The sequence below is a fragment of the Pleurodeles waltl genome, chromosome 5 (genome assembly GCF_031143425.1).
Source record: "Pleurodeles waltl isolate 20211129_DDA chromosome 5, aPleWal1.hap1.20221129, whole genome shotgun sequence".
NCBI classification, from domain to species: domain Eukaryota; kingdom Metazoa; phylum Chordata; class Amphibia; order Caudata; family Salamandridae; genus Pleurodeles; species Pleurodeles waltl.
Window position 1 is genome coordinate 1,740,220,694 of NC_090444.1, and position 16,465 is coordinate 1,740,237,158.

The 16,465-nt window shown below is 42.7% G+C and overlaps 1 protein-coding gene across 5 annotated transcripts in view; it reads right to left on the reverse strand.

The window, feature by feature from the left end:
- LOC138297429 (cysteine-rich venom protein-like) overlaps positions 1-16,465 on the reverse strand; it is a 260,633-nt gene that overhangs the window by 19,496 nt on the left and 224,672 nt on the right. For all 5 annotated transcript variants that reach the window (XM_069236793.1, XM_069236790.1, XM_069236791.1 and 2 more), the window contains 2 exons: positions 16,103-16,197; positions 6,594-6,682 (listed from right to left, as the gene is read on the reverse strand). In XM_069236793.1, coding sequence (XP_069092894.1) covers positions 6,594-6,682; positions 16,103-16,197 — 184 coding nt within the window. The remainder of the gene's footprint in view (positions 1-6,593; positions 6,683-16,102; positions 16,198-16,465) is intronic.

A 16,465-nucleotide genomic window follows, 5' to 3' on the forward strand; every position in this document is an offset into this window, starting at 1 on the left:
AATGAGCTGCAATGGGTTTTCATTCTATGCCGGGTATACAGCAATTAATTTGCTGAACTATAAAGAGTGAAAAATAGGTATCAAGAAAAGCTTCAAATTTCCAAAATGTGCACAAGATAAGGTGTTGCAAAGCAGTGGTTATTTGCACATCTCTGAATTCCAGGGTACCCATACTAGCATGTGAATTACAGAGCTTTTCTCAAATAGATGTCTTTTTTACACACTGTCTTACAATTGGAAAGAAAAAAAAGTAGAGAAAGACAAGGGGCGATAACACTTGTTTTGCTAATCCATATTCCCCCAAGTCTCCCGATAAAAATGGTACCTAATTTGTGTGCGTAGGCCTAATGCTCGCGACAGGAAACGCAGCATGGACACTTCACATTTTTACATTGAAATCTGACGTATTTTTTGCAAAGTGCCTAGCTGTAGATTATGGCCTCTAGCTCAGGCGGCACCTTGGGAAACCTACCACACCTGCCCTTTTTCTCAAACTAGACACCTAGGGGAATCCAAGATGGGGTGACTTGTGGGGCTCTCACCAGGTTCTGTTACCCAGAATCCTTTGTCAACATCAAAATTTGGCCAAAAAAAACTTTTTCCTCACATTTCGGTGACAGAAATTTCTGGAATCTGAGAGGAGCCACAAATTTCCTTCCACCCAGCGTTCCCCCAAGTATCCAGATACAAAATGGTACCTCACTTGAGTGGGTACGTGGAAATATCACATTTTCCCAAAGAAAACAGACCTGTTTTTTGCAAAGTGCCTAGCTGTGGATTTTGGACTCTAGCTCAGCCGGCACCTAGGGAAACCTACCAAACCTGCACATTTTTGAAAACTAGACACCTAGGGGAATCCAAGATGGGGTAACTTGTGGGGCTCGCACCAAGTTCTGTTACCCAGAATCCTTTGCAAACCTCAAAATTTGGCCAAAAAAACCTTTTTCCTCACATTTCGGTGACAGAAAGATCTGGAATCTGAGAGGAGCCACAAATTTCCTTCCACCCGGTATTCCCCCATGTCTCCCGATAAAAATGGTACCTTACTTGTGCGAGTAGGCCTAGTGCCCGTGAAAGGAAATGCCCCAAAACACTATATGGACCCATCAAAATGATCAAATACAAAACTACCTGTTTTTGCTGGGGGTGGGGGGGCACCTGCGTTTTTGGTCCTTGGCTCACCAGCCATCTAGGAAAACCTACCAAACCCAGACATTTCTGAAAACTATATACCTTAGTGTGAGAAAACAGGGCTGATTGCAGAGGCCCCATAACTGTTTGCCCCCAATTTCCACTTTTTGCTGGTGTTTTCCTGACTTTAAAGGTGCCCTGTATACTGCTAACCAGTCCCAGGGCCTGTGCTCTGTGTAAAATGGATATGCAAATTAGGCTAATTATAAGTGGCTAAGTTAACCTACCTATAAGTCCCTAGTATATGGTAGGGCATGTAGGTTTAGGGACCACAGCATAGGTGGTGCACACCTAGGTGCATTGCTGAGGTGCCCAGTGTCATTTTAAAAGCAAGCCTGCCTTGCTGGCTGCTTTTAAATTAAAGTTATATGCAAATTCGACTTTGGAATTAAAGGTACTTCCAAAGTCTTAAATTACCTTATTTTTACATATAAGTCACCCCTAAGGTGTGCCCTATGTGCCCCTAGGGCTGGGTGCCATGTAACTATAAGCAGGGACTTTATAAAAATAGATTTATAAGCCCTGGTGAGGTAAAAACAGCCAAATTTGTTTTTCCCTCATTGAAGTAAATGGCCTTCATAGGCTAGAATGGGCAGACTTTATTTTAAATTTTAAAGTCTCCTTAAATGTTACATACCAAGAATTTGGTATCAAATTAATTGTTGTAATAAATCCCACAACTTCCAGTTGTTGGATTTAATATAACTTGTTCAGGTAAAAAGTTTAGACTTTACCTAAAAAGTTGACAATTTCAGCTCTGTATTGTTTTTGCTGCTGTGCTCTGATTGGCCAGCCTGCAGCAGCTTCTGCCAGGCTGCCTTGATGAGGTGTGAAGTGGCCTGACTTCACACAAAGGAATGTGCTTGGGGGAGAGAATCTCCCCTCAGCAGATGGTGAGGCAGGAAGGGGGAGGGCTGCCAAACTGGTCTTCAAAGGCAGAGAAGGACATTTGCAGCACCCAGCAACACCCCCACATCCTGCAACCCCAGACAATTAGGTGCCCCCTTGATTAGATTAGGAGAGGGCAGGAGAGGGGTGTGTTTATGATTTTTAGCCACACCAGTGGGTGGGCTCAGCCAGATGTAACCTCCAAAAATCAGATTCATCCATGTTGGATTTTTAGAGACTGTTGCCTTCTGGGATGGATTTTTGCCACACTTCCCAGGAAGTGGTCATCACAGGGGGACGACCCTGTCCCTGATTGGAGAACCAGGGCCCCCCTGCTTTTCACCCAGGAGCAAGGATAAAACTGGCAGACCTGCACCCACGCCTCAGATCCCCTCCAGAATTCAACAAGAAAGGAACTAAAGAAGAAGAAGGACTGCCCTGCTGGACCCCTGGCCTGCACCTGGAACCTGCACTCAGAAGGACTGCACCAGCTGCACACTTGGGCTTCACCACAAGAAGGACTTTGCCTGGCTTCAACTGGTTCAAGGAGGGACTCCCTGTTTGCTACAGGTGAAAAATTGCTAACCAGAGTCCCCTGCACCAACTCCTGAAGAAAGCGACCAGCTGACCACTGTCCAGTGGCCAAAAAGGAGTTTGCGCCAGGTGCATTCTGGGAGTTGAAGTCCGCACCCCCCAAGGACCATCACAGAACTTCTGGACTCTTGGGGTGAGCTGTGGACCCCAAAAGAACCTTAAAAGAACATCTGGGTGAAGCCCCAGAAGTTTGGAAAAGATTTGCGAATTTTTGGAAAAAAGCTCCAGAGAGGGACCGACCCGCCGCGGAAATTCTAGCCGGCTTGCCTCAACCGCGACCCGGCCTGACTTCGTGGTTCGTCCCGGTAAAGAAAAACATCCAAAAAAGAGACTAAGTCCGAACGTAAAAAGTTGACCGGGACCTCCCAGCCATCGTATCCGAGAAGGGCTCCATGGACGTCGGATCAAGATCCAGGTTTACCCCGGTCGAAGGATTTTCATCTCGAAAAAACGACTAAGTCCGAAGGTAAAAGTCTCCACCGAGGAAACCCACATCGCGTATCCGGACAAGGGCTCCAGGAGGTCGGATTCAACTGGCAGGTTCGTCCCGGTGAAGAAAAACTTCAAAATAAAGACTAAGTCAGAAGGTAACTTTTTAACCGAGGCCTCCCGCGACCTGTAGCCGAGCAGGGCTCCATCGCGGTCGGCCTGAAAGTTTGACTTTGCCCCGGTCGAGGTGCAACCAGATGACCCGATTGGCGCTTTTTGTTTCTAAGCGCTAGAAAAGTAATAATTCTTTAAAAATTCATATCTCCGGTTCCCCTGAACCGATTTTAATCGTTTTTGTGTCATTTTAAAGATAAAAATATAAACTATTTTTATAAATTGGTTTTGGATTTTTAAACTGTTCCCTGTGTTTCATTTAATTACTGTTTTGTAATATTTGAATGCTTTACACTTTGTCTCCTAAGTTAAGCCTTGACGCTCGTTGCCAAGCTACCAAGGGTTGAGCTGGGATTAATTTACTGAGACCTAACTGTACCTATGTGGAGGTTAGTGGCTTGTTGCTAGGTGTAGGTACCTACCTGCCCTACCAATAACCCATTTTCCAACACTTAGGGAGTCTAGGGAGGTGTTACTTGCGTGGATCCCCCAATGTTTTCTTACCCAGAATCCTCAGCAAACCTCAAATTTAGCTAAAGAAATCACATTTTCCCACATTTCTGTGGACAAATTTCCTACCACCCAACATTCCCCTCAGTCTCCTGGTAAAAATGGTACCTCACTTGTGTAGGTGGGTCAAGTGCCTGTGACAGGGAAGAGCCAAAAACATTTCGAAATTGAGGGGGAACCAAAGCGGGTCCAAAAGGGCAGTATGATAAAAAACATTTTTAGACTGACAAGTGCAGCAGAATTTTTTATCGGTATAGATGAGACAGTGCTGGGTGATAGGAATTTTGTGGATTCCTGCAGATTCCGGAAGGTTCCATATCAAAAATATTGGAAAAAGGTTTGATTTCCAGAAAAGTTGGAGGTTTGCAGGTCATTGTGGGTAAGAAAATGGTGGAGGGTGCATGTGAAGTACACCACCCTGAAATCAACCAGATGTTTGGTTTTCAGATGTGTCTAGGTCTTGTGGATTTTTCTACATGGCAGCGTTCCTAAGTTCAAAAAGTTCAGCCCTCCCCATTCCAAGTGGGACGATTTTGAGAGTTAGCCAAGCTCTCATGGCTCAAATATAAAACCAAAACCCAAAATAATCAAATGTCCTCTTGCTTGCCATGGGATAAGATGTTTTAGTGTGCGGGGGAGAGCTGAAAGACTGTTACCCCCTTCATTTGGGGTGGGGGCATAACCAGGCCCATACTGATTGGTAGCCACCACCCCACTATTTTTAATTTTTTTGTTTTTAATTCTCTGGCATCTATTAGACTTTCTGCCCCCGTGGTGTGGATCGGGGGTAATTGCCCCATCTGCCCACTAGTGGGCAGAACAACTTTGGCCCCATTTATTTGGGGTGGGGATATGGCCATACCCTCACCCTCACCCTCTTATTTTGAAACAAATTCTTCCCTGGTCTCTGGTGGGCTTTCTGCCCCCGTTGGGGGCAGACCGGCCTAATAAAAATAGGCGGATCTGCCCCCCAGGGAGGCAAAAATGTCCTAAAATAAATTTGCCCCCAGGTGAAGGAGCCTTGCCTAAGGAGTCACTCCCCTTGCATCAAATTGACACAAAAAATAAAAATTCCTCGTGTCTAGTGGTTTCTGCCCCCCTTGGGGGCAGATTGGCCTTACAAAAATAGGGAGGAGGCAGAAATGGCCTAAATACAATTTGCCCTCCAGGGGAACGGCACTTTCCTAAGGGGTCGCTCTCCACATATAAAAAAATAAAATAAACAAATAAATGTATCCCTGGTGTCTAGGGGGTTTCCCTGGGGGGGGGCAGAAATGGCCTAAAAATTATTTGGCCCCCTGGGGAGCGGCCCTTGCCCAAGGGGCCACTCCCCTTATGAGTAAGTATCACAAAAACAAATCCCCTGGTGTCTAGTGGGCATTTCGGGCAGCAGAAATGCTTGCAGAGACATGAAAGGAAAGGAAAGGTCTTTCCTTTCCTTTCATGCCTCTGCCTGCCCCCTCCTCCTGAGCGGAAGAGAAATGCTGAGCATTTCTCTTTCGCATTGCGTTGGGAGGTGACCTCCGATGAAGTCAGCATGCGATCACGTGCTGACATCATCAGATGTCACTGGGGAGGTCGTGGTGGAAGGGGAAGCGATCCCTTCCAGCCCTGTCCTGGGGGAGTAGGGGGGAGGCCCTCAGGGGGAACGCCAGTGCTTCCCCCGAGGGCCTATACCAGGATGTAGTGGTTACATCCGTGGCCCTTTAGCGCCTCACCACCGGACGTAACCACTATGTTCTTGGTGGGGAAGGGGTCAATGGTCTTGTTTATAATATACTTGCAGTAGGCCTGCTAGCCCTGAAAATGTGTAATGCGCTATGTCCCCTGGGGCTCAATGTATGATTACTCTGCAATACTTCCAATCATTTTTTTATGTGGCTCTAACTATATGGTAACATTACCATGATTCTTACAAATGCTATTTTCGTTGTGGTATCCTCTAGGGGCTGTTCTGAGCATTACAGTCTAATGCCAATCATTCATTTCTTATAAAGGTTTTTATTGGGTTTATATGATAGTTGTACATGTTTTATTAATCTCTCTTTATTGCATTTATGACCATGATTCGGGCCAACTTAACATCCTTATTACACTATGACTGTCTTAACATTCTTGATATGTTTGGGTGACCGTTCTAGTTTATTTCTCGTGTTAGTCCTCCGTGGCTGTCTTGTTTTGGGAATTGTGTTGTTATCCAGCCAACAACTCTGATGGTGGGGTGGTGAAAGTAGTATTCTATTGGAATTAGCATGGCAGATTTAAATTAGGATGCTAAATAGCAACATATTCATTTTTGACTGCAGATAGAGGAAGAAGGGAAATGGAAGTGCTTTAGTTACATGTAGGGCCACTGGAATTATGTGGCAGGGAAAGACCAAATAATGAGGGAGGGAAAGACCAATTTATGTGGCAAGAAATATCCAGTTATGAATTTACAGCGCCAATAGCTCTCACTCAATCAAATGCGAGACCCATTGCATTGCAATTGCTTGTTTTAGAATGTGTGCAGCTAACAGTTATTTAAACAGAATAATAGCTTGTCTCTTTTACGTAGAAGTCCGTGCTGCACGTAACGTCCATGAAAGCCGTTTTAAAATTATTTGCATCAGTCCTATAGGGTAAGTGGCATACCGTTACCACTCGAGATTAATTTTAATGTGTATTCTGTTTATACACTTATCCAAAATGCCAATAAAGATAACAAAAAATGCAAAAACACGTTCCATAAATATTTTCAATATTTTTGCACTGAATAAAATAACTATGTTTGTTTCTGAAATAGGTAACTTGACTTAAAAACTTACTGCACAGTCCATCTTCACAGTCATTCTTACAAAGACTACATCGTTCTCCTGGTGTGTATGGTGTATACAACGTTTTTTCTCGATTCCCCCTAGGGATGATAAAAGTACACCTATGATGTTTAATAGAAAAGACAGGGAGAGTAATTCCGAAAATGAATAAGGACACACCTGCAATGCTGAAGAAAAATAGACAAACGCTAAAATTCTACATGATTCACAAGTATGTGGTAATGTTATAAATGGATTCCTGAATAAAAAAAAATAGACAAACACAAAAGTTCTGCATGGTTAACAAGCATGTGTTAAAGTCATAAATGTACTCCTGATAGGTTTCATGTCATGAACTGAGTAAATGTAAAAACCTATATTGAACTCACAAATATCTCAGAACACACACCCTGTAGATCTATAAACGCATCATAAGTAAAATAAATGTTCAGATGGAAAGCAGCATTGCTACATCTACGGTAAGTAAGATTTACTTTCGGGAAATGTACCATTCCATTTATGTATACTTTCCATAGGTCGTATTTGGAATAACTGTGGTAACTATGAGGGGTAGATATGATGGAATTCCAAGCATAAAGATTACGTTTTAGGTGGCAGACCTAATGTTCATTTGGCTCATTCCTACCTGTTTATAGGATCATCTGTTATTCCCACCAGACTTACACGAATGGAACATTTTCAATACTATTGTATTTTACCACCATTAAAAATGCAGTTTGAGTTTGCAAAATCCAACATGCTCTCTTTCTGTGAATCTTGTTGTGTAATTTAAAATATTAGGAGCACAATATTTATCAACAGGGCCCATTATTATTATACAATATACATTTTCCTATAGAAATGTATGAAAATTTGAATAGCCATGATCCATAACCAGCTTTGAAATTCCCAACATCACAATGGCAAGTGACAGCCAAATACCACATTATTTCTGTTATTTTGCTATGTTACTTATGTTTTCCCGAAAATAAACACTTTGTAAACATTCTCGATGTTTGTGTCTGTGTTAAGAAAAATGGCAAATATTATGCATATTTATAAGGAGAGAAATGTCAGAATTCAAACTGCATGAAGTCTGAATATTTTCATTTATTTAAGTTATAAAGCAAGTATCATTAGAAACGATTGCAGTAATGCAGTTTAAGTGCCCGGTAGTGGTTCTACCAATTTCAACATGAACGATGGGAGGTCTAAGAAGAGGGTAAACATTACGTGCTTCAAACTCAGGGTACTCCAACTAAGGGGTTCATTACGAGTAGTCTGTAATCTCCATTCAAGTACAAGTGGGAGATAACTCCTAAATCGGAATTACATGCATAAAAATACCACACTTTTATCCCATACGTATATCACCAGGTAAAATCTGCCACAATGTGTGCACGTAAAAAACACAGGCACAATGTTTTTTTCATCTGAGAACATAGGAAAACATTAATTACAAAAGTATTATTCTCCACTCCAATGTGAAGAACTCAGAATGGTATTCACTGGTTAGGTATTACTAGGTGTGGCAGAGCTCATGGAGATTCACTCCTCGGAATTCCGTAGAGTTACAGAAAAACCCTGTGAGATTCTATGGAATTCCGCCAACTGGCAGAAAATATGAAGCTTGTGCTGCTTGTGCTGCAATTTAGCACCGGTAGCATGAGCAGTGCTGAAAATCAACATGAACAGCACTGTGCTTTGCGCAAGAGCGCACTGACATTTGAGTTGGTTTTGCTGCAGCTTGAGTATAAAATCTACTTGAGCGGCTGCAAATCTACTTGACTTGCAGCCGTCTGACTGCAACCAATTGTGAGTGACGGTGACCACCTACATTACAAAATCAAGGAAGGGAGACCAAGTCTTGCTTGCCAGCTCGCATATGCAGGAGCCTCGTGGGAGAAATATTCGACCACGCAGCAATTTGAAGAATTTAGCAAGAACTCCACGTTAAAGAGTATCGAGGAGTGGCCAAGACTCCACCAATTTGTGGGTGGAATGGAATATTTCTTCCACCACTAGACATTATCACTGATTAATGTACATGCCACTCAAAATGAGGTACTGATTTTGAAGGGGATTAATACCACTTTTGACATGCATGTGTAAGTGAAACACTTAGCACACAGATTAATGGATTTTGTGTAACTTGGGTGATAGCCATTCAAAGCACACACATCTATTCATGCAACTAATGTTATCTGTAGAATATTGTATTATGCAATTTGTGGCAAAAATGAGCAGTTCTTAGCCATATAGCAAATCAAGGAATTGCATTTGAATATTGATAAAATTTATAAATAATACATTGTTTTGTGAATATTGTACCTTTCTGAAGCCCTTTACCACCCTGATCTTTCTGAAACTGTCAACAGCCTTCAGGATGGTCTCAAAAGTCATCCTTCTGAAACATCTTCACAACAGCAGTATCTGCCTTCTTGTACTTAAATAGCTTGCATCCTTTCTGTCCAGCAGATCTCAATCAGTCAGCCTCAACCCATGTATCTCCGAATTCCTCTGGGGTGGACTTTGGGCACCCCCCCCAGGAATTTTTCTTCAGCCTCACCCCTTTCAATGTATACATGTTACCCCTTGCAGAAATTATCAGAAGCTATTGCTTTGAGATCCTCCCTTACGCTAATACACAGCTGATTATCTCCATCTGTGAGAACATGATTTCCACTAATACCAGCTTCACTGCCTTCATGACAAGCATTGCAGAGTAGATGAGCGGCCACTACCTAAAGCTCAACAGTGATAAAACTGAAGTCATGTTATTTGGCAATAACACTTCCTGTAGGGAAGGAAGCCTGGGGCCCAAGAAGTTGGGAGACAACCCTTTGCTTACAACACAGTCTAAAGATCTAGACATTATCCTAGACACTAATCTGTGTTTGGCCCACCAAATTTCCTTTGTAGTGACCTCCTGCTGTGACATTGTCAAAATACATCTCAAAGTGCTCCCACAGCTACTCCTTAGCACCGGTAAATTAGTAATGTAAGCTCTAATAATCAGCCACCTGAGCTATGTCAACTCTCCCCACATCAGTATTCCTCTTTATCTCATTAAGAGACTCCAAATTATTCAGATCATTCCCCCAGTGCACCTCTTCTCAGATCACTACTAATCTCCAACCGAGCTCTTCAAATACTACCTTGTCATAGTCATGAAAACCTCTACAGATCTGGACCCCAGTATTTAGCCTCTAGGGACACTTTTGTCAAGTTTCCTTTCTACTATCCTCATTCTCTCTGAAGCTCACCTCTGTTTCCTGCATCAGACTCTCAAGTATTGAAGGGCACTCTTTTTAGTTTTTGCCTTCACAGAACTTGTGCTGTGCTTGCAAAGTCTTTTGTGAGCAAAACAAATCTTAAAGGGTCGTAGAACTGGCCCCTTACTTATCTGAAATTACCATTGGTTTATTCTGACGTCTCTCTAAATTATGTGCTTCTGGGTGGCCAGCATTTCGTCTGCGTTCACTTACTGTTCTGCTTTGCCATCCATGCTGTTGTGTGGAGCCTGGACCAGTACAGCTTCCGGTCACTGGTCACTGGCTACTGGCCAGTATACTTTCACAGGCTACTCATACAGAAGGTACTTTTTTATTCATTTCTCATCCAGCACTCCATATGAATGCATCAGCAGGCTATCTTCTCTCCCCCCAGCTTGTTGTTGCCCTCCTTCCCCTCATGCCTTCTTGTAAAAATTAAATTTCATCTTAATGCATCATTCCAGCCGCAAACTCAACATTTTGAAATTACAGGAAAATCACTTAGGTGGTGATTATGACCCTGGCTGTCAATGTGGCGGTGTGATCGTCAACAGGCTGGCGGTGTATACCACCACATTATGAGTGAGGCGGGTTGGCTGCTGCCAACCTGCCACATCTCCACTCATACCGCCATGGCAGTATGAACCGCCGGGCCGGAGATGTTCTTCTCCGACCCGGCATGCCACACAAGACCACCAACGGTATACTGAAAAGGCCTGCCACCATGGTTTCCTCTGTGGTAGCAGCACCATGAAAACCATGGGGGTAGGGCTACAGGTGACAGGGAATTCCTTCCCTGGCACTGGTAGAAGGCTCCTCCGCTCCCCAGCAATCACCTAAGCTCCCCGGGGAAATCCAGCAGTATCCATAATATGGAGGTCAGCACTAGCCGTCTCCTGGCACCCGTGGCTTTGGCATCCTTGCTTTGAGACTGCCAAAGTCATAATGAGGGCCTTAATCTCCCTGTGCCTGCCCCTGTTATTTATTGGTTGTCGTCCTGCACCATCACCTGCCCATCACTGGTGCCCCCACTGAACATCCCTTGCTGTCCCCAGATCCCCTCCTCCCCTGCTTTTTCCATCCCAACCCAAAGGTATTGGATCGCTTTCCGTGAGCACCAGTTACTTTATACAAGGACACATTCATTTTTGTAGGTACAGGGAGATTGAGTGATTTGCCCAGAATCACAAGATGTTAAGCCGATGCCGAGGCTTGAACCGTAGTTGGCAGCTCTGGCCATAGCGCCACATCCCCTGTCGAAAGTACCTGACGGTGACTGTTTTCTGACTATGCATAACTAAAAATTACCATATTATCTAACGCAAGCCACTGTGAAAGGCTTCACTGGTGCCAGCTTGCTTGGTGGGTTATTGCAGCTGATGACTCCTTGCATGTGTTTCTGTGTAAAATTAGTCTTAGGGCTGGAAGGTTCATCATAAATATAAGTCCTGGGAGAGACCAAGTGCAGGTTGCTTCTAACATTCTGTGATGCGCTGTATGCAGAGCTGGACAACAGTTTGATGTTGATTTGTTTCTCAAGTGTGCAATGTAGGATTACATAATGCAAGACAGTACCAAAGTAGTGCATGGTTGGAACAAAATGAATGAGTAGTTGACGTGTGTGCAGTGTCCATAGGTCATGCTACTCAGGAAACCACAAGCAAAGAAAAGGAACATAGAATGACTGCACCCACCAGAACACATGAGGATGCCATTTGCATGCCAGCACAGTATTATGAGTGGTATCACAGGGCAAGGCTTGCACCACTTTGGAAATCTGACCACTGAAGCTGTTGGTATTGTTTGCCTGTTCTAATATTCAATCTGTTGTAGTTTTGAAAAATAAAATCTTGCAATCTATAAATAGGAGGGAGGTTTTGTGTCCACAGAATAGATAAATAACCAACAGGGATACACTAGAAGCGAGTGCCTCGGGATAGTACTACATCACCACCCGTCCTCCTTCCCTGTGTGCCTGTCGCTATCATTAGAGGGCCCTCAGTCACCTGTGAGGGTATTGCTCTCTAGGGAAGGGTTGGTTATTTATTTCTTTACTTCTCTGCCTGCCTGTGCCATTCGCTCCTTAGCGTGCATCTCTCGCCACATCCTAGGTGCTCTTTTAAGCTACCTTAAAATGAAATAGGATATATTCGTTGGGGAGCTTGGTTGGTGTGCTATAATGTGGTTATACTGATGTGAAGCACTTTTTTGTGGTTGAAGTTCAGTTCTCTACAATTCTGTTAATTGTCAATAATCGAAAAAATTTCCTACATCAACAATTTGGCCTACATCCAAAAATTGCCAAATTTGGTGGATGGCGTCAGGTACATTTTCACCCATTCTCTCAATTACTGGAAGCCCTTATTCATAGTCATTATTCAGAGAGACTATCTGGCGGCCAGGTCTGTTTGGTTTGTTGAAACCCATGCACTTGAGTTTATTGATTCGGTCAGTTTTAGATAAGAATCACACGCACACACTCAGGCACTATCCTTTCTCGTTTTTTGAAAGACTGTGCTTTACCATCACATTAACAAACAAGCATTGGAAAATTCATTAGGTTTCACCAATGCAAAATCTAGTGGTTTTTGTCACTGTCCATGTCATAGCACTTTATTTTTGTTTTACTTTGTTATATTGCACAGCAACTAAACTACTCTGCAATAAGTAAAAAACATTGACAAAGTCAATAGAATTTGCATAGGTGAAGCCTATTTGCTTTGGCAATGCTTCTTTCTACTTGCCACAAACTCCCCCTTTTCCTTCATATGATCCACTCCATGTTTATATTTTGAAAACCAACTCATTCTGATCTACTCTCCCCTGGGCTCCAGGCAAAACATGCTTCTTTTTAATGTGGGAGGATACCCAGCTTGGGTGAGTCTGCGAGCAACAAATCTCATTAACATGATGTAACATGATATAACATAAAAAATGAGCTCTACTCAGTGGCCTTAGTGTGTAGGCAGATACTTGCTTATGTGAGGAGGTACTTGTAATTATGCATTTTATATTAATGGGAAACTCTATATGCAGGAGCAACCAATAGGTCCCTGCTAGCCTTTTTTGGAAATAAGGCTTGTATGAAACTGTGAGTTTTGAATGAATCAGGGCCAATGGTCAATTGAAATCTAGCCCCGTATTTTATTGGCCCCTGTCAATCATGTGGCTGTGTTGCTGTGAATCTGTAAGAATCTGCTAGGAAACTGCTATAGTGCTTCCCAAGACAGAGTCATATTGCGTGGTACACAACATGTCTCGGTCAGGAGTGCCAAAACATGATGATCCTACATCTTATTTACTCTAAGTTGTTCCGATTTTAAATTATAAGTGTTTTTCCAATAAAGTGATGTGTATGTATAAATAAAAAATGTTCTTTTAGATATATTTCTAACCTCAAGGGACTCTTTCCTCCTGAGCCCTCATTACAAGTTGATCAGACTAAGAAGGGGCACCTAACAGATTTGCTAAATACCTTCCCTCATAGTGAGGTATTTACAACGTAAGGTAAATACCACCTATTCAGAGATTTCAACATGAAAATGACGTATGCCATACATATAAAGTTTTTCATTTTTTACATTTTTCCAGACCTTTCCCCAAAATAAATGATGGCAGGTTTGATCTGATGGAATTTATCAAGGGAAAACTGATAATTATCACATAACTCATAATTCTGATCACTGAGCAAACATTTTTTGCATAGGGATAAATGTTTAGCCTTCAAATTGGAATGAGGGCCTTAGACTTGACTTTTCTCCTCACATGTCAATGGACAAAATCTATTTTGTTTTTAAGCTCTTTACAGGATGCCAGGGTATACAGTATGTGAGTGGGGCTTTGTGAGCTCTAACCTCCTACAACAAAATGCCTAAGTGTGCCTGTACTGTATGGTAGTGTAATACTGTTGTCAGAATATCTTCTAACATGAATACTGTGTCCAAAATCAGGTTTACAAAAATATCTTCTCTTTTGATGATAATAAAAAAATCTATATTGATTGTGACACTATTTTTGTAAATGATATTTAGGACACAATAATTATGTCAGATGATACTTTTGTTCTCTGTATTCAGAAATACAACCTTGTGTACGCCTGCACCAAGACAGCAATCAAAACAATGCAGCCACTTTTAGTGAAAATGCAACAAATGTTTTTAAAGTTCCTCTGACAAGCAGCCATTTACTATTGTCTAAGGTGATGAAATAACACTGCTCCAGCTCGTCAGATATTTAAAGGTCCAGTCAGTGTTAAGCTGTAGCAGAGACTAATTTGAAATTAGCGCTTTCAGTGCTCACTTAGGCACTGATTTATACTTTTTGATGCAAACCTGCGTTAGCGCAGGTTTGTGTCAAAAAGTTTACCGCCGGCTAGCGCCATTCTGGGATGCCAGCCGGGCGTCATATTTAAGGAATGCTAGCCGGCTGGCTAGCCGGCTGTAAGGCCCGGTTAGCGTCAAAATAAATGACGCTAACCGGGTGGGGGAGACGCAAGGGAAAAAGTAGGTTGTGTGTCGAAGAATGTCGCTAGTTAGGTTAGAGTCAGAAAAAATTACCCTAACCTGACTAGCGTCATTTTTTGATGCACAGCCCCCATGGACATGACTCCTGTCTTAGTAAAGACAGGAGTCATGCCCCCTGCCCAATGGCCATGTCCAGGGGACTTATGTCCCCTGGACATGGCCATTGGGCACATGTAGGGGGCCCAAGTTAGGCCCCCCTATGGCACTTGAAAAAAAAAATGTAGAACTTACCTGGACTTACCTTGCATGGGTCCCCCCATCCTTAGGTGTCCTCAAGGTGTGGATGGGGGTGGCTGGGGGTGTCCCTGGGGGCAGGCAAGGGCACCTGTGGGCTGCTTCCATGGTCTCCAACCATGGAAATGAGCCCACAGGTCCCCTAACGTCTGCCCTGACCCAGGTGTTAAATAATGATGCTAAACAGGCTTTGTGCCATTATTTAAGGCCCTCTTCCTCCTGTGCGTCATTTTTGCATGGGAGGATAAATAAGGGGCAAAGGCCTTAGAGTCATTTTTTGGCTGGGAACGCCTACCTTGCAACTCATTGACGCAAGGTAGGTTTTCACTGTAAAAAGATGACGTTAACTCCAATATTATGATGCTAGACGGGTCTAGTGTCAAAATATAAATATGGAGTTAAGTTTGCGCCGTATTTGCGTAAAAAAAAAAATACGCAAATCCAGCACAAACAGAGTATAAATATGCCGCTAAGCATGAGAAGGCCAATGAGACTGATTCAGGATGGGGAAACTTGGCATTCAGCAACACAGAATTCAGCAATGCCGAAGGTGCTCTCCTAGGGCAAAATTTAGATGGTGTAAATGTATTTATTTATTTACTCTTACAAATTCAAAATTTTAGCCCATGCTGCAGTCTCCAGAACAGAACAGAATCTACAAAGGGTTGTACAGCTCTGATGCAGCACTGCATTGCTGATCTATGTACCTAGTCCACCCAGTTCTAGCACTGCCAGTGTACCTCAGACTTACCAGTGATTTAGATCTTTCAGTTGAAGCACTCTTAACCTGTCTTTCACCTCCAAGTGCCCAGTATCGGCCCACCACATAAAGCACATGATCACTCCTGAATGACATCCCTCCTGGCTAGTCCACTAATGGCACTCAGTCATATAGCTCTGTGATGCTGAGACACACAAATAGTGTAGACAATAACCCAAAGGAGACATTTGAAGTGTTTTCCAGATTGGTCAGTGACTGATTAGAGCCTGGGGAACCTTGAGCTATACACCTTGGGGAAAATGACTACCCCTTTTTAAGTTTAACCTTTACAACTAGTCTTTGTTGGGAATTATTGTACTGTTTTCCTGGCGAAATCTTCAATTTCGGTGCTATTTATTTACATATTTATGAGGATGTTAATACAGCGCAATATATCTCCAAAATCAGGTCTCTTGGCACGACCTGTTTAAAGGACTAGATACCAAAAAAGGTACTCAGATATTTCTGAATATGAAGAAGTTGAAATCATCTCTCAAATCTAGTAGTACTAGGACCCTTCACCCCACATTAGTTTCATTCACTATCGCTTCTCTTCCACTAATCGGGGCCGGTGTTTTTCTTCTTTTGTTTGTCAGTGCTTGTCAACAGTATCTCCCGAGTTTTAAAGAGACAGGCAGTTAGTTTTGTGTGTGGCCTCCTGGGAAGGTCTGAACACAAGAACATAGCGCAGGGGAAACTCAAAGAGATGAGAAAATAGCCAATACTTACGCAAAGTAGTAATGACAAACGTAAAACACGCCACACGTGCTGTTAGGACATACAGCCATTCCGCATCCAACTTTGTGACTGTTGAACGAAACAATCTGACAACACAAAATTGTGATTAATATTAATTATGAATAATTATGAATTAAAACCGTCATGAATGACTTTTCGACCTGCAAAATACACGGTTAGTATGTATGATGAGTGAGCATGCAGGATTACGATTACATTACTTTCTCTGTAGAGGCTTTAAGAGAACCTTATTTTGGAAAGTTCAACTTCTACACAAGGTAACGCAGGCAAGTGGACAGTCTAACACACAAATTGGTCAAAGGGGAGCTAGACTGGTGAAAATGACTGCCAATA